We start from the raw sequence: 17,154 nt of genomic DNA, 5'->3' as shown, positions 1-17,154 counted from the left end.
ACTGATAGGCCCCCTTCTTTCATATTTTTTTTCATTATTTCCCTTGAGATTATTTACCTTTCATTATTCCAAAAGAATTTCTTTTTTAGTTTTATAAAATAATCTTTTGACAGTTTAATTGTTATGGCTCTGAATAAGTAAATCTATTTAGGTTATTATTTATTTATTTTATCTTTTGGGGACAGCCTATCCTGAATATGTTGTATTTCCCCAGTGATTTAGGTGTGCTTTTACTTTTGAAAAGAGTGTTTTATAATTGTGTTACTATGGTTCCTCTGTGTGTTTTAGAAGCTAGACCACCACATACCTTAATTTCCCTATCACTTCCTGCTAGGTTTTGTGAACAGAGTGTAGAAGTACTGATATTCTCCCTTACCTACCTCCTTTTAAATCACTCAAGCTTAACTGGATTTGTTTTATTTCCTATAACTATGTTAACTCAGTTAATTTGAGTTTACTATATTGAATTCTCCAGGTGGGCCATCGTATCATCAGCAAAAATGGATAGTTTTAGTTTCCTTTCTTTTTCTTGTCTGTTGTAACTAGCAGTAGTACTGACGAACACCCTTGCCTTAGCTTTGACCCTATTAGAAAGGCTTCTAGACTTAGTTCTTACTTTAAGATAGATACTACTTAGTATGTTAAGGAAAAGACCATTAATTAGTAAACTTTCTAGTATGCCTTAAAAAAAATATGCTAGCTTTTATTAACCATTATTGATATAATCATGTGTTTTTAAAAAAAATCATTTTTATTACCAATGTGTACTATTAATTAGGTTTTTTCCTTGTATTTCCATATATGTAGTTAGTTAGTTAATTTACATTTATTCATTTATTTATTTTTAGTTTTCAACATTCACTTCCATAAGATTTTGAGTTTTCAGTTTTCTCCCCCACCTTCTCCTCCACTCTCCCCAAGATATCATGCAATCAGATATAGGCTCTACTTATACATTCATGTTAAGCATATTTTCGCATTAGTCATGCTGTAAAAAAGAATTAGAACTAATGGGAGGAGCCTTGAGAAGGAAAGAAACAAAACAAGAGAAAAGGAGAGCAAATAGTATGCTTCCATCTGCATTCAGATTCCCAGGTTCTTTCTCTGGATGTGGATAGTATTTTCCAGTTGTCTTAAATCCTTACATTGCAGAAAAGAGCTAAGTCTTTCACAGTCAGTCATCCCACAGTGTGGCTATTTCTGTATACAATAGTCTCCTGGTTCTGTTCATTTCACTCAGCATCAGTTCATGTAAGTCCGGGTTTTTCTGAAGTCCACCTGCTCATCATTACTTATAGCACAATGATATTCCATTGCATTCATGTACCACAACTTGTTTAGCCATTCCCCAATTGATAGACATCTCCTCAATTTCCAATTCTTTGCCACCACAAGACCTGCTATACATATTTTTGTACATATGGGTTCTTTTCCTGTTTTTATGATCTCTTTGGGGTACAGACCTAGAAGTAGTATTGCTGGATCAAAGGATATGCACAGTTTTATAGCCCTTTGGGCATAGTTCCAAATTGCTCTCCAGAATGGTTGTATAAGTTCACAACTGCACCAACAATGCATTAGTGTTCCAATTTTCCCAGACTCCAACATTTATCATTTTCCTGTTTTGTCATGTTAGCCAATCTGATAGGTGTGATGTGGTTCCTCAGTCATTTTGATTTGCATTTCTCTAATCAATATTGATTTAGAGCATTTTTTCATATGTCTATAGATACCTTTAATTTCTTGATCTGAAAACTGCCATTTCATATCCTTTGACTATTCAATTGGGGAATGACTTAGACTATTATAAATTTGACTCAGTTGTCTATATATTTTAGAAATGAGACCTTTATCAGAGATACTGGTTGTAAAAAAAAAAAAATGCTTCCCAGCTTTCTGCTTCCCTTTTAATCTTGGTTGCATTGGCTTTGTGCAAAAACTTTTCAATTTAATGTAATCAAAATCATTAAGTTACTTACTCTGTGCCTTACCAATAAAACTTTCAAAACAATTATTATATAGAGCTAGAAAAAATAAAGAAAATTCATCTGGGAGAACAAAAGCTCCAGAATATGAAGGAAATTAATGAAAAGACACGCAAGGGAAGATGATCCAGCCAGGCCATCTTGATGTTTGCCTAATTCCTGGCTTTTAGAGTTGCGCTCTCCTGCTGGAGCATAGGAGGCATACATTCAAGCTTCTTGTGTTAGGAGTCTGGAACCTGGTCAGTGGCTTTGTGTGCTGGGGCATTAGGTCCTGACAGCTTACCTGGTGCTCTTGGAGTGGGGGGGTGGGGAGTCTAGTCCCTAGAGGATGTCTGCTCACCCAGGCCAGGCACTCAATATTTGGCTGCTGGAGAAGGTCTTCCAGTATGGAGCTGCGTCTCCTGGAGTTGTGCTTCCTGGAGTTATGCTGAAGCACCAGGAGATTTGGCTGCTGGAGAACACTGGCACATGTGGTGGTTTTTCTAAGCTGGTGTCTACCGGTTGCCTTGCCTAAGCTGAGGCATTTGGGAGTCCTAGTGTTGGCGCTTGCCTTTTCCACCTCCTTGGGGCTCAGGATCTTCCCCCTGATTTGCTGAAGTGGGGTTTGCTGGGATGCCTCCCATCCTGTGCTTCTCCCCCCGCCCCAAGAATGAGAGGGGCCTTTCCTGTTAATCCCAAAAGCTTCCTGGACTATAAGACTGCTTTAAGGAAAAAACACATGTATTACATATGCTTCACTCAGGTATCAGTTGCAGTGCTTTTGGTCATGAGTTCAAGGTTAATGAACTGGTGAGGGAATGTCATGACACTGAACAAAAATTTAAACAAAATATTGTCTTTTTTTACTTATTTCAAGGATTTTTGACATAGTCTTGTAAGATACCTTGTTGGAAGATATCCTTTAGGGCACCAATACTCTGCTAAACAGATATTTTCTTTTTTTATAGTTAACAGATGGTAAGCAGACTGGGATCTTGTGTTCAATAGATTCTTGATTCAATTGTATGAATTAGTGATTTGATCTGTTATTGTCTGTGAAAGCCTACCAGCTTTTCAGATTTTTATCTGGGCACCTTCAATATATGAATCAGTTAATCTCATAAAAATATTGTAGAAATGAGAAATTGGACATAAAGGTAAGTAGTTTTTGTCTGTAACAAAATGTTTTTAAACAGAATACTGTGACAGATCCTTTTATCTATTAGGTAAAAATTATAATGAATTGCATTTGGATTTAATATTTATTATGCATGTAACCAAAAGGCTTTGGTGTTAAAAAATAGGATTATCATATCTTATTAGTTTATACATTTACTGGGCAAGTTTTGTGTCCTCTAAAAAATTTCAATGAAGCCTTGTGAAGCGATTCTCTTCTGTATATGGAATAGAACCTAGAAGTGTCTTTTTATCTAAAGATGTGTTTTGGGGGAGGGGGGGGTGGACTGAAATGGTCATGGACAACAAGTAAGGCCATAGCATACTATCAACGTAGTATTGTGTAAAAATGCTCTGTAATATCCTGAAAGTATTCCTTTGAAGATGGGACTTTTCCTATAGGAAAAAAAAATGAATAACAAATGGAAAGACTGAGTGCTACAGTGGTACTCATGGTAAAAGACCCAGGTAAAGACCTCAGGCATTTTAAGGAGAACCTTTATGGAGGATTTATGGAAGAACATGGACAAAAAACACACAGGATGAAATGACATGAATGCATTGTAGTTTACCATTAGAGGGAGAACGTACATCAATGAGATCATGGATCCATTTGTATATCATTTTAATGTATTTTGTTACTTATCATCTGTGTAACACTAACTCTATTAATGTAAGTGAGAAGTGGAGTTTGGTTCATTCACTATGAAGCTGCCAGAACATTAAACTCAATAAATCTGTAGTCTACTAAGGTAATGGCATATAGTCTAAAGAGTTGGTTGATTTTTTTAAATAGTTAATTTTCACAGTGTCACAGTAATTACCTTGTTTCATGTCACTTCTGCTACTACTGAATGAAATATTCATTTTGAATGTATAAATTTATATATGGGACACAGTCCTTATGCCAATATCAGTACAACATGTTTATTGTTAAGTATTTTGAGTATTTTAAAAATAATCATTGTGAAGAACAGCTTGTGCTTCTGTAGTACTTTAGGATTCATCAAGCATTTTATTCACATCTATTCTATGAGGTAAGTAACAAAAATAATATTATTCTCATCTTACAGATGAGGAAGGTGAGCCTCAAAGAAGTAGATGATTTTTACAAGTAAGGGAGCCCAAGTGCTAACTCAGGACTTCTGTTTCCCTAAAGCAGTGTATTGGCCATCCTACTTTTTCTTGCTACTCCACTTCCAAGCTCCATTCCTCAATCTGGCATTAAAGATCCTTCATAATCCAATCCCAGTTATCCTCCTACTATCAATCTACTATTTAAATTAGGTTTATCTCCAGCTAGCCCTTTTTGTCAGCCATGCTCATTCCCACTTCTGTGCCTTTGTTTATGCTTCTTTCCCTCCTAAAATGCCCTCTGAGGATCAAAGTACTGTCAGATATCAGCTCAGGTCTTATTTAGTATCAACCCATATTTCTATTTTTCATCTTTTTTTATAAAATCTATTTTAAAAATGCATTGGTTCCTAGGGAGTAATTGAGGCAGGGATTAAGAGATTTGGAACATTTTCCCAGGAGATTTAGGCAGATTGTTTTCTTAGCTCTTCTTAAATGACACCTGTACGGCATAACTTCATTTTTGATTTGAGGTCAATTCCTCAATTTACTCAATAGAGTAAAAGATGTGTTTTTTATTCAAATACTTTTACCAACAACAAATGTCAGTAATTGAGAAACAGTGTGGTGTTTCTTAGCTTTTCTGTGCTTTTTTAAATAGAGACCCTGGCACATGTTAAGTGCTCAATAAATGCTGTTTAACTAAATGGCTAATTTACCTGCGTGATGTTGGACAAGTCACTTAGATTCCTTGAGCCTCAGTTTTCCTATCTGGAAAATGATGCGATTGACCTGATAGCCTCTAAGTTCTCTTCTAGCTGTAGAATTTTCACTTCCTTTTTGCTTCATTAGTGCAGATAGTTAGAAAGTATACTTAAAGATCTTAATTGTAATATATACATGGAAATAGACACAAATTTGGAGATCAGTAGATAGTGTGAGGTGAGTATAGAAGTTGTTCCTAAGAGTGTGTATATAACTTAAATATTTGGAATTAGCTTACCCTGACAGATTTCTTAGTTTAGCTATTTTTAAAAGAAAGTAAGGGACAAAGTTGGGCCCAGTGGAGCAGAGAAGTTATTTCAGACATAAATACAGAGCCTGTGAAAATCCTCAAGAAAGTCTGAGACTGAGGAGGTGAGGTTTGTTAAAGTACAGGTTACAAGCAAATGAAAATGAGGCTCCTTTGAATTTCATTATTTAACATAATTATCTGCTATCTATTCCTAATATGACTATTAAAAAGATCAATTTAAAATATTCTAAGAGCCTAAAATGATCATTTTTACAAATACTTTTATGTTCACAAAACTCACCTTTCCTTTATTTTCTTTCTTCCTGACTTTTCTTTGTTCCTGTTCCCCTAGCATGTTGTGGTTATTTCTGTTTTGAGGAACAAAAGACAGATTTTTCAGTTCGTTTTTATCCCTTCCCTAGTATTTTAAAAAATGAGGTTTCATCTTCCAGAATGGAAGACTTTGCCATTATTTTTAAATTATCATCATTTTCTCCTATAATAAATGATTGGGCTGTTACTAAATAGAGAAGATTTCCTGTTTTTCATTTAGCTATAAAAATTAAAGACAAGTATTTAGGTATTATTCAATATCTGACTTTCCTTAATAATTCAGCTTTGTCCCTTCTCTATGACAAAAAGAAAAAAGGTTCGATACTGTAAGTTATGAGAGAAAGCATTTTAAAATCTCACTGGAAACAAAGTATGCTTTTATTTCACTTAAACTGAACCTTCTCTGTTTGTGATGCTAAAAATTGGTGTGCTGTCATAAATAACATCGAATAAAATAATAGTCCTTTGTGCACCTTGCTTCCATTTTAAAGATTTCATAGTTTTTTTCTTCCTACACTGCAAACATTATTTTAACACCTTTTCTTTTTATCCTAGTAATAATGATGCATTGTATTTATGTAGTTCTTTTCATGAAGAAATCTCAAGCACCTTTACTGCTTCTATTTTTACAGATTAGTTATGCCATTGCTTTTTTAAAAATTTTGTGTTGATACAGAAGCTGGAGGCAAAAAATTAAGGAGTACCGTCCAGAGGAGTACAGAAACTGGCCTGGCAGTAGAAATGAGAAACTGGATGACTCGACAGGCAAGCCGCGAGTCTACAGATGGAAGCATGAACAGCTATAGTTCTGAAGGAAAGTGAGTGAACTGTATGAACAAGGATAGGATCATCTTGTCTGCTTCAAAATTGCAGGAACCATTTTCTGTCTTAGCCTTTATGCTTGTTACAGGAAGTTTTGTTAAAATAGTACTAGGCCACTGAAAGTTTACAACTTATGAGAAAAATTTGAGTTGACCAGATGAATGGACTTAGCACAAACAAACATAGATCTCAGAACACATGCCAAACGATATGCAAAAATACAGGATTAGCTGGATAAAGTCTTGCAGGGTAGGATTTGATTAGAAAGGTTAAAAAAAATGAATGCTTAGATGAGCCCTAAAGCATGGGAAAGAAAAGACATAGCTAAAAAAAAAAAAAAGGCAATCTGCAGTAGGTACCAGTTATGGTCTAAATAAAATGTTGCTAGAGAATCAGAGATGTAAGGGAAACCAAATAGAAATTGTCATGTACTAGGTAAAATAAGTTATTAAGTCTCATATCTGAGTTTTTAAAAATCAGCTTCTGAGAGTTATGACTAGATAATAATAGTTCATCCAAAAAAAATTGGCAGTTGTAGTGGACTGCATGCTCAGAATGATTTATCATTGTGTTATAGTAGCCAAGAAAGTGAATACACTCTTGGGCTCCATAAAGAAAAATTTAGTGTCCCAGACTAAGGAGATGATAGTCCCACTGTATTCTGCTCTGGTCAGATTACATGTGGAATACTGTGTTCAGTTCTGGATCCTACATTTTAAGAGATGTTAGTAAGCTGGAGAGGATCAGACAAGGAAAACAATAATGGTGAAGGATATCAACTTCATTCCATATGAGAATCTATTGAATAAACTGGTGATGTTAATCTTGGAGAATAAAAGATTTATGGGAGACATAATAGTTATATTCATATATTTGAAGAGCTCTCACATGATAAAAGTTTTGACTTATTCTGTTCGATCTCAGTGAGCAGAAGAATAGATGGAAGTTGCTCAGAGTCGGGTTTAGATTTGATGCAAGAAAAGGCTTCCTGAACAATTGAACTTGTCCAGAAATGGAATGGACTACCTTGTGAAAGCAATAGAGTTTTCTTCTCATGAGACATCTTCAAGCAAAGGCTAAAAAAAACCGTGTTTGATGGATATTTTGTCATGAGGATTCATTTTCAGTTATGGGTTGCATTAGGAAGCTCTATGGGTTCCTTCCAATTTCAATATTATGTGATTCATTAGTGCTTTCTCTATTTATAGCGTTATAATACACATTGTGAGGCATGCAAGCAAGTACAAAATAAATTCCCTGCCATCAAGGAGCTTATAATCTACCTCAGGAGATAAAACAGCTAGCTGCATTAAAAAAAAAATAACTGATGGCACTAATATACCTATTGAGTCATAAGACAGTGATTGTTTTAGGAGTTTCAAGGAGAAATGTGTTTTTAAAGTTTGTTCTGATTTTGAGTGAAGGAACAGGGATTTAACCTTGTTTATATATTTTTTTTCTCTTAGTTTGATTTTCCCTGGTGTTCGATTGGCCTCAGATAGTCAGTTCAGTGATTTTCTGGATGGCCTTGGTCCAGCTCAGTTAGTTGGGCGTCAGACATTGGCCACCCCAGCTATGGGTGAGTATTCTTGTTATGTGGTTATGTAGGTAAATGATAACTGTTTTTCTAAGTCACAATTTCTCCATTTCAAAAAATCTTTAGGAACTTTTTTCAATTTCATATTTACTTGAAATATTTTAGAGTTGAAGAAAAATTAGGTTACATTTTAAAGTATTTATGCTTGTTCATTGTATTGTTTTTGGACAAAGAATCCCTGACGTAAAAATATGAAGTGATGTCCAGAATTACATTGACAAACGGCAAATTGAACAGTGTTCACTTCAGAGATCTGAATTCGAAGCTCCCTGATTGTCTTTGGATGCTAATGCCCTTTTTATATTCCCTCTAGGTGACATTCAAGTTGGGATGATGGATAAAAAGGGACAATTGGAGGTAGAAATAATTCGGGCCCGTGGCCTTGTTGTAAAACCAGGTTCAAAGACACTGCCAGGTAGGAACTGAACAGTACTTCCTAACCCTTTTGGAGATTTCTCTATCTTATTAGAGTACTATCCACATGCCCCATCTATTCTTTCCTCTTTAAGAAAGTTCATTTTAATTGAATAAATGAAACATATTTATTATTTTTGAGATCACAGTTCAGTTCTTGAATCTGTAAATTTAAACTAAATAGAGGTAATAATGAAGGCTGCTGAAATTCTATGATGCATTTGGAAATTCAGTTCAGCAAAGAATAGGTTATCTCCTATGTGAAAGGATAGTGGAAACAAAGAAGTGTGAGACAAAGACCTTACCCAATTTACAATCTAATAGGAAAATTACACATATTCGAATAACAAAGAGTAGAATGAGATAATGAAAAGGGCCAACTCTAGAGAAGTATTCTGGCCCAGACAAAGCACTCTGAGTTACTTTAAGCTGGGGGAATCAAAGAACACTTCTGAAGAAGGTAATACAGTTAGATGGTAAGAGAAAGGAAGGCTTTCAGCATAGATGAGGAAGTCAGTTCCAGGCATGAGAGAATGATGAAGACAAAAGCACTGAGCACAAAGAGGGGGACTAAAAAGGGACATTGTTAGCAGTGAAATGTAGCTATGGAAAGGACATTTGGAAATGGATCGTGCCAGGGTTTAATAGGCAGTGGAGATTTACTGAAGGTTTTTGAATATAGGAATGAAGTAAAATTTAGAAGAGTTAAATGTAAGTTTCTAAATCTAGGTTAAAAATAAAACTGAACTGCACAAGTATGGGATTCATGGGAGTCATGACAAGATAAGAGGGAATATTAAAAAAACCAACAAAACCCAGCAGAATATTGAAGTATACTGCCAGCTCAGTATGCGTTACTGTGATATGGCAACAAAACAGCTGCTGGGATCATAGATCCATTAAAGAAGCACATCATCTACTGATGGACTGAATTGGGAACCATTGCCATGTAAGGTACAAGTAAACAGATTAGGGACGGTGAACCTGGAGAAGGTCAACCGAGAACGTGGTGATGGAAGGAGGGCAGAGAACAACCATTTATGAAATGTCTGTATTATCTGATATGAGCCTTACAAAAACTCTGAGGCAGCGTTTGAATTCACGACTTCCTGATTCCAGGCCCAGACGGTGCCTAATGGTCTTCTAACCTTAGAATGGTTGTCACTTGAAAGCCAGATAAGTGTTTGTTGCTCAGTCGTTTTTCAGTTGTGTCTGATTCTTTGTGACCCCATTTGGGTTTTCTTGGCAAAGATACTAGAATTTTGCCATTTCCTTCACCCCATTTTACTGAAGAAACTGAAGCAAACAGAATTAAGTGATTTACCCAGGGTCACATAGTTAGTAAGTGTCCAAGGCCAGATTTGAACTCTGGAAGATGAAGCTTCCTGACTCCAGGCCCTGAACTCTACTGAACCTTTTCAGGAGGTAGTTTTAAGAGACTATCAGTTGAACCCTTGTGGAGGATATTCCTGTTAGGTATGGGTTGACTCTTGGGTTCCTTACAACTTTGAAACTATGATTAGAGAGAATATGAGAGCATTTTTATGAAGGATAGAGGAAAGGAAAAAGACTAAAACAACCAATTAGGAGGCTATTATAGAAGTTTGAGTGAGTTAATAAGAACCTGAATTAAGGTGTTTGCAGTGTAACATAAAAGAGGGCACAAATGTGAAAATGATAACAGTAGAACCATAGAATTTGTAAAAAGGGGGACGCAAGGGGCGGGTTTGGAGCCTGTGATCCTGGGAGGACAGGAGGACAGAAATGAGACACCATATGCACGTAGAGTACTTTGTCCTGGCAAGGAGAACATGACCTCTTCATGGTGAGATGAGTGAAGCAGCAGAAGGCATCTGAGTGATCCAAGATAAAAAGGGGAGAAAAAGAATTTCTCAGCAAGTACCCTTAATTTTTTCAGCAGAATATGAGGCAAGATCTTCGGTCCTGTCTATGCCCTACCAACTTGTTGAAATGTGCAATTGGGCTTGTGGAGGATATATTTAGGCTGAAGATATAGATTATTTAATTTATACATTGTCACACTCTGTGAAAAGGCCAGTTTCTCATTAATTAGTGCTCTGAAGAAATTCCCCTATTAAGTTCAGTAAGAGCTTGATTTTGTAATGAAGGAAACACATGAGTCACAGAAAAACATTAAGAATATGTCTGATATGAAAGCTGTTCTACAAGTCTCCCTTTTTGTAGTTTGGAAGAAACAAACACAAAAAGATGTTTTTGTGAAAGTATTTACTCATAGCATGTTTAGTGCTTCCATATCGCTGTAGTCTGAAGGTGTTTATTATCGTTCATAAACTACACAATCCAACTGAAGAGGTAATGATGTCTCTAGTGAAAGACAAGGAGATTATTCGTGGTAATAGTTCACAGTCAAGATCTTCCACTGACTGACGTATTGATCTTGAACTTTTTAACTTACCATTCTATTTAAATATTTTTATTCTGTTTTATTCTATTTATTAAACAACCTTCATAAAAGTATTTGACTTGTGCTATACTTTGGTTATTTTTCCCAATGGTTGAAAAAAATTTTTAATTTCATAGAGGAAAAATCAATTTACAGCATTCACAATTTTTGCCTTTTCCCTTCCAACTTAATTTAAACTTATCACATACATCCTTTGCTTAAAGGATGCACAGAAAAATTAAATCCAGTTAATTTGTAGATAGGTGGGAAATGTAATTAGTTCTAAACTTATTTTATTACTTGGGTATACTTTTTTTTTTTAAATATAGGTTGTGTAAGGTCATGGGACCAAACTCAAATAGAAACAATTCCTGTAGACTGCAGAGTGACTTAGAAAACCACAAATTAGCATTATCTGAGTTGTGTTGTATTTTTATTTATTTGTTAAGTATTTTCATCTGGTTCTGTCCATTTACCCACTTCTCATACTTCTGGTGTAAGGTATCATTCTTGAAATAAAATATATTTCTATAGATATTTTGTAATACTCAATTAAAAAAACTTATTTAATTAGGTTTTCAAATTTCGGTAGTAAGGTAATATCAAATCAGTACCCAACTCAGAGGTTGTTTATCCATGACACCAAAATATAATCATTTGATGTCATTTTTCACTTTTTATCCAGATGTTTTAGGATTCTTCCTTTAGAACTCTAGCCGGTGATTATAACCTCATGGTCTTGAGGTCTTTCAACATCTGATATGCATCCTATTTGTGACACACACACACATACACACACACACACACACACACACACACACACAGAGTAGCTCTTTACTTCTTTCTCTTCATTTTTCCCTTCTCAGCACCATACGTAAAAGTGTATCTCTTAGATAACGGAGTCTGCATAGCCAAAAAGAAAACTAAAGTGGCAAGAAAAACCCTGGAACCTCTTTATCAACAGCTGTTGTCATTTGATGAAAGCCCCCAGGGAAAAGTTCTACAGGTATTTACTGAATTTCTTCCTTTTCTGTAGAAAAGTCCTTTTTCAGAGTAGACCTTCATATACTATGTCTCGTGTCACATTCCTTTCTTTTCCCTATTTCTGGAAATAATTGAAACACTCGATTGTGTCCCAAAGCTATGTTCAGTGCTTTCAAACTTGAAAATGATCTCCTTTGAGGAGACTGCATGGGTGAACTTAACTTCACACACAAATTAACTTCCCTAGAATGCTTTTGATCTAAATTTTATCTTCACAATTACAAAAGTAGCTTTCCTAATTTGCCATTGTACTCTAGCAATAGAATGATTAAATATGTCAATAATTAAATGCAGCTGTTTACATTATTTGTCTACGTAACATGAATGAAGTACATTTTAGCATATAAATAATATCACTTATTTGTTCATGCTGAAGTTTTTCTCCTTTCTGTTTTACCAACAGATCATTGTTTGGGGAGATTATGGACGAATGGATCATAAATCCTTCATGGGAGTGGCCCAGATACTTTTAGATGAACTAGAATTGTCTAACATGGTGATTGGATGGTTCAAACTGTTCCCCCCTTCTTCCCTAGTAGATCCAACTTTGGCCCCTCTGACTAGAAGAGCTTCCCAATCATCTTTGGAAAGTTCAACGGGACCTTCTTATGCTCGTTCATAGCATCTGTAAAACTGTCGTAGCAACCAGCGTTACAAAAAAAAAAATTACAGGTCGCAAACCCTGGTAACACTGCATGCTTACTGTTGTGTCTTCTGAGCCTGTTTCTAGGGATACAAAGCGATCCTGTGTTCTCAGAGGAAGCTGCACACATTGTGCCCTGAAGAAGGCCCTCAGGTGAAGGAGTGGAGCTAGGAAGAACTGATGGGTTTGGAGTTCATTGACACTCATTGTTTGGTCCAATCTGAAGCCATGGATTAATATAAATCTGTCTCATGCAACAAACGTCCTTTTCAATGACATCTTTATTTTCTTGCTCCTTTTAAAAAAAAAATTTGTTCTCCCTAACATATTCCTTCCCTCCCAACCCCACCCCCCACCAAAAAAAAAAAAAAAAGCCTTGTTATGCCACAAAAATGGAGTTATGTTACCATGAAGCCATTAAAAGTCAGTGGGGTAGTAGGAAACATGGAGTGACAAGCAGGAGACCAAAGAAATGGTCAGAAACAAAAAATCAGACCTCCCATGAAACTGAGGATGGAAATGAAGAAGCCACTGGCAGCCTCCAAGATAAGCAGTGGCAGACCTCTAGCTCCACCTGTCATTTCAATAAAAGCCAAGATGTGATAGACTCTGAAAAACAAGTTCTGTGGCTATACTGTACTGTATGAAATTAAAGAAACTTTTTTGCATGGACACAGTTTAGCTGAACACTTAAATTATTTTCTCGGGGCTGCAACTTGCAAAAAAAAAAAGAATAAAATCAGCCATTTTCAACAATTTATATTATTTTTTAAAGAAAAATTTCACTAGTGCATGGTTTTAAAAGGCAGAGAATGCAACAGGGTGATACAAAGACACACCACGTTTATCATTCTTTAATCATGGTCTGTGTTTTGCAGACATCAAAAATGACAATACTTTCTAGAAAAATACAGAAAATTCTTTATGTGACAAGTGTAATATATTCAATTTATTTAAATGTAAAAGGTAAAAAGCCTTGTAAAGTTCAACATTATGTGCAAATTGTACACATCTTTCTTCCTCTTCTCTATCTCACCTTCTGCCTCTTATGATTTCTTCTACCCACCCACCCCCTACTTACCAGGATGATCACTATACTCTAAAACTGCTATTTTTTTGACTTAATATTCTCATATGCCCCATCTTTGGTTTAGGATTGCAGATCATTCTGCATTTCTGAATTCTTTGGAAAAAAAGAGTACTTTTAAGAGCTTTCATTATTTCCAGCATGTTGAAAAGGATTTTGCAACATGGCTTGGGAGTACATTAAAGTAAGTCAGCATGTATTTGATAAAGAAGATATTTGAACTTTTTGCAGTTTATTGTACAGTGCATGGTAATTTATTTTTATTTTTTCTCACCTTCAAATTGAATTCTACAACAAAATCCTGGAGTCATGTGGCCATTGTGTGATGTCTTTAATAAATCTGTTTTCAGCACCAGTGTCTTTCATTCAGGGATTGAAGTATTATTTCTAGAAGGTCTTAATATTTTTTAAATGAAAAATCAATTTATTTTAATGGTTTCCATTTATTCTGAATAGTCATGCAATGCTAAACAATCTTAACAAACTAAAAAAAGATTACTTATTTTTGTTCTATAAAATTCAATTCTTTATAAAGTATACTTCTGAGGGATACTTCATGGTACATAAAAACCTGCTGGGAAAATGTCAGAAAAAAACTTCATGTGTATTTTCTCATTGTTCTGAAGAAAGTTGAATGTGTTTACTTGTTTGTTGATGCCATCACCAAATGTCTCAAAGTAAAATCTTAGTTAATTAAAACCCTTGAATTCAGTTTAAGCAGCAATTATTAACATGGTAGGGAAGGAGAGAGTCATGCTGCTGCAAATTCAAACTTGTGATCAATTTTCCTGTTTAAAGGAAGTAGGGTTTAGCTAACATCTAAAACCTCATCTGTTCTGGGTCCATAACATACCTATAGATAAATCAAAATATCTTGCAACGTTCTTGGAAGTCTGCACAGCATTCATTTATTTACCTTAAAATTGAGGCCATGCACACAGAGTTGTTGGATTTTTTGTTTGTTTGAAAATCCAATGCTGCCCATTAGAAAAAAAATCATGCCTGATAGAGTACAGAAGTTACAAGGAGTATCACTAAAAATGCCTTCTTTATGTGGTGCAATATGAAATTCACCAAGACTATGTCTTGACATTCTGAGATGTACAATGGATTGATATTAAGTTGTTGAAGAAACCAGTTAAACTATGTATATTGAAATAATTTAGATGCCTATGTACCAGCAACAGTTGATTAAAGAGACATGCACTCCATAATATCCATTAGAATTAAAAAAAACCTGTTATCATTTTCCTGATACTGAGATGCAGTCAAGTAAACTTTTGTGCATATTCCTATATAAATTATTTCTAATTTTAATAAGAAGGACATGACTGTATGGAATATTTGTACATATTTGTCATTATGCAGTATTTATTTAAAAGTTGTTGTATTTTTTTTAATTTTCATGTCTGCAATTCTACCTATGATTTAGTCATGTAAATAGGACTATTCCAGTGACCATTGCTGTCTTGTATATAATGTTTTAAACATAAAGGGAATCCCAGTTGGAACAAAAGGGCAGATCAGGCCTGTACTGAACGCCAACTAATGTAAATCAAATTCATTCTGGTAATGGTAATTAACACTTTAAATAAAACATTTTCTTTACAAAAGTGTATAAGATGTTTTCTCCCATCTTTCCTTTCTCTCTTCTCCATCCTGATGAATCTGCTGGTTCTTTCTCTAGCATTGAATGCTCAAAGTTAAAATATTCCCCCAAAACCTTTATTTTTTCACACTTTTCAGCAACAGAAATGGATTTCTAGTCTAATAATGAAGTAGTCATGTTTGAATGTTAGATGATGTCCTCTTCTGTTATTTCAGCCTTGTAGCTTTTATATTACAGAGTTGTTACTATTCAGATCTTTGATGAGTCTTTGCCTTCAGTTAGATTTCAGACACTACCACAATCCTCATACTATTTTAGACATGAAAAGAGTAGATATGATTGTTAATATCTCTCAGGTTCACGTTTCAATTCATCTAAAGGAATCTATGTGTGTTGTAATGCTGCTACTCAGAGTTTGACCAGATTCATTCTGTAATCCTACATGGACAGACCTGCCAGCCTGGTATTTTTATTTTATGATTGTGAAGCTAGAGGTGACTTTCTTTTACTTTTACCCATGTTTCTCAAACTTGAGAATGACACTGTCAAGAAATTGTGGTGATGGGAAGGGAAATCTCACAGAGACCAAAATTAGTATAACAGTAGAGACAGTGGCTCTAGAGACAACTTTGGGTCTAAATAAACAGAGCAAGTTGACTTCTACTCCCTGATTCTTTTCCCTTCATTCTTTCCACTTTTTAGAGTCTTTTAATTTCAAGAAGGAAACAAACCTTACATTTATTTTTTTGTTGTTTTCTCCTAAATTCCCCAGTGGAAAAGGATGCAAATTTTTTGCCTATCTCTGAAACAGCCTCCCCACTCCTTTCTTATTTTTTTAAAAGATTATTCTCTCCATGTTGTCTTTTTGGTGCTGCAGTTGTATGTATTACTCTTTTGTATATGTTCATTTCACTCTGCATCCCTTCACATGAGTCTTCTCATGTTTCTCTGAATTATATTGGTCTTTCCATGTATGCTAATTATATTCCATTACATTCCTGTACCATAATTTATTACGCCATTCTTCAGCCACTGGGAACATATTTTATTTCCAGATTTTAGTGTCACAAATAATGTTGCTATAAATAGTCTTATACATATGAGGCTTGTCTTTTTATCAATAACCTCCTTGAGGGCACAGCTATCCTTTATCTCTAATATCAGAATTATGGAGCTATCTTTAATTTATCTCTCTGTTCCTTCCCGTATCCTTTCTCTGACCAAGTCTGAATATTTGTCCATTCTTAGAATCAAAACTTCTTCCCATTTCAAAGGCTAGTGTCACATTCCACACCATAACTCTCCCCCACCATATATACCTATAAGCTTATTTTTCACTTTTCCTCAACACATATCCTCTTGTACGACAAGGCTGATTTATTCATTGGCTCATATGCTGTTGCACTCATATAACCTTTAATTATTATGTGGCCCACCCTCAGAAACTCTTTATACTTCCTCTTAAATGCTACATTAACTTTTTTATAAAATCCAGATCATGACACACCTCTCTTTTTATAATTCAGCCTCATCCCATTCTTATCTTCCTTACTTCACATTTCTTTGATTCTACATTATTAATTACTTTTGTTATCTACTTTGTGATACGCACACATATATATGTACATATGTGTGTGTATCTATGTATATATAAATAGGGATTAACAAACTCTTACACACAAGGATTGACTTGTGCCTTGTCATTGGTAAAAATGCAGAACAGCCCAGGACCTAAGAAGAGATCCCCTTGGAGACTTCCTTCCAAGTTAATATTGAAGTATGAACAGCTGCTCTTTGAATATGATCATTCAATTTAAATATAAAGAATAAATATAAAGAATGTGACCAGGAAAAAACACAGATAGCTTAATGAGGCTAAAATAGAAGACATCTGGAATTTTGATTGCTGAAAATCCCCAAAGGGGTCACAGATAGTCAGACATGACTGAAA

At 35.0% G+C, this 17,154-nt stretch overlaps 1 protein-coding gene across 15 annotated transcripts in view; it reads left to right on the top strand.

The window, feature by feature from the left end:
* The window catches only part of RIMS2 (regulating synaptic membrane exocytosis 2), an 842,692-nt gene extending 829,886 nt beyond the window's left edge, over window positions 1-12,806 (top strand). For all 15 annotated transcript variants that reach the window (XM_072603307.1, XM_072603309.1, XM_072603321.1 and 12 more), the window contains 5 exons: window positions 6,239-6,380; window positions 7,851-7,963; window positions 8,295-8,396; window positions 11,687-11,826; window positions 12,268-12,806. In XM_072603307.1, the coding sequence (XP_072459408.1) occupies window positions 6,239-6,380; window positions 7,851-7,963; window positions 8,295-8,396; window positions 11,687-11,826; window positions 12,268-12,486 (716 nt within the window). In that variant the 3' untranslated portion in view covers window positions 12,487-12,806. The remainder of the gene's footprint in view (window positions 1-6,238; window positions 6,381-7,850; window positions 7,964-8,294; window positions 8,397-11,686; window positions 11,827-12,267) is intronic.
* The last annotated feature ends 4,348 nt before the right edge of the window (window positions 12,807-17,154 follow it).

The sequence above is a fragment of the Notamacropus eugenii genome, chromosome 4 (genome assembly GCF_028372415.1).
Source record: "Notamacropus eugenii isolate mMacEug1 chromosome 4, mMacEug1.pri_v2, whole genome shotgun sequence".
Classification (NCBI taxonomy): Eukaryota; Metazoa; Chordata; class Mammalia; order Diprotodontia; family Macropodidae; genus Notamacropus; species Notamacropus eugenii.
Note: the sequence above shows the minus strand (reverse complement) of the source record. Positions and strands in the feature narration are given on the sequence as shown.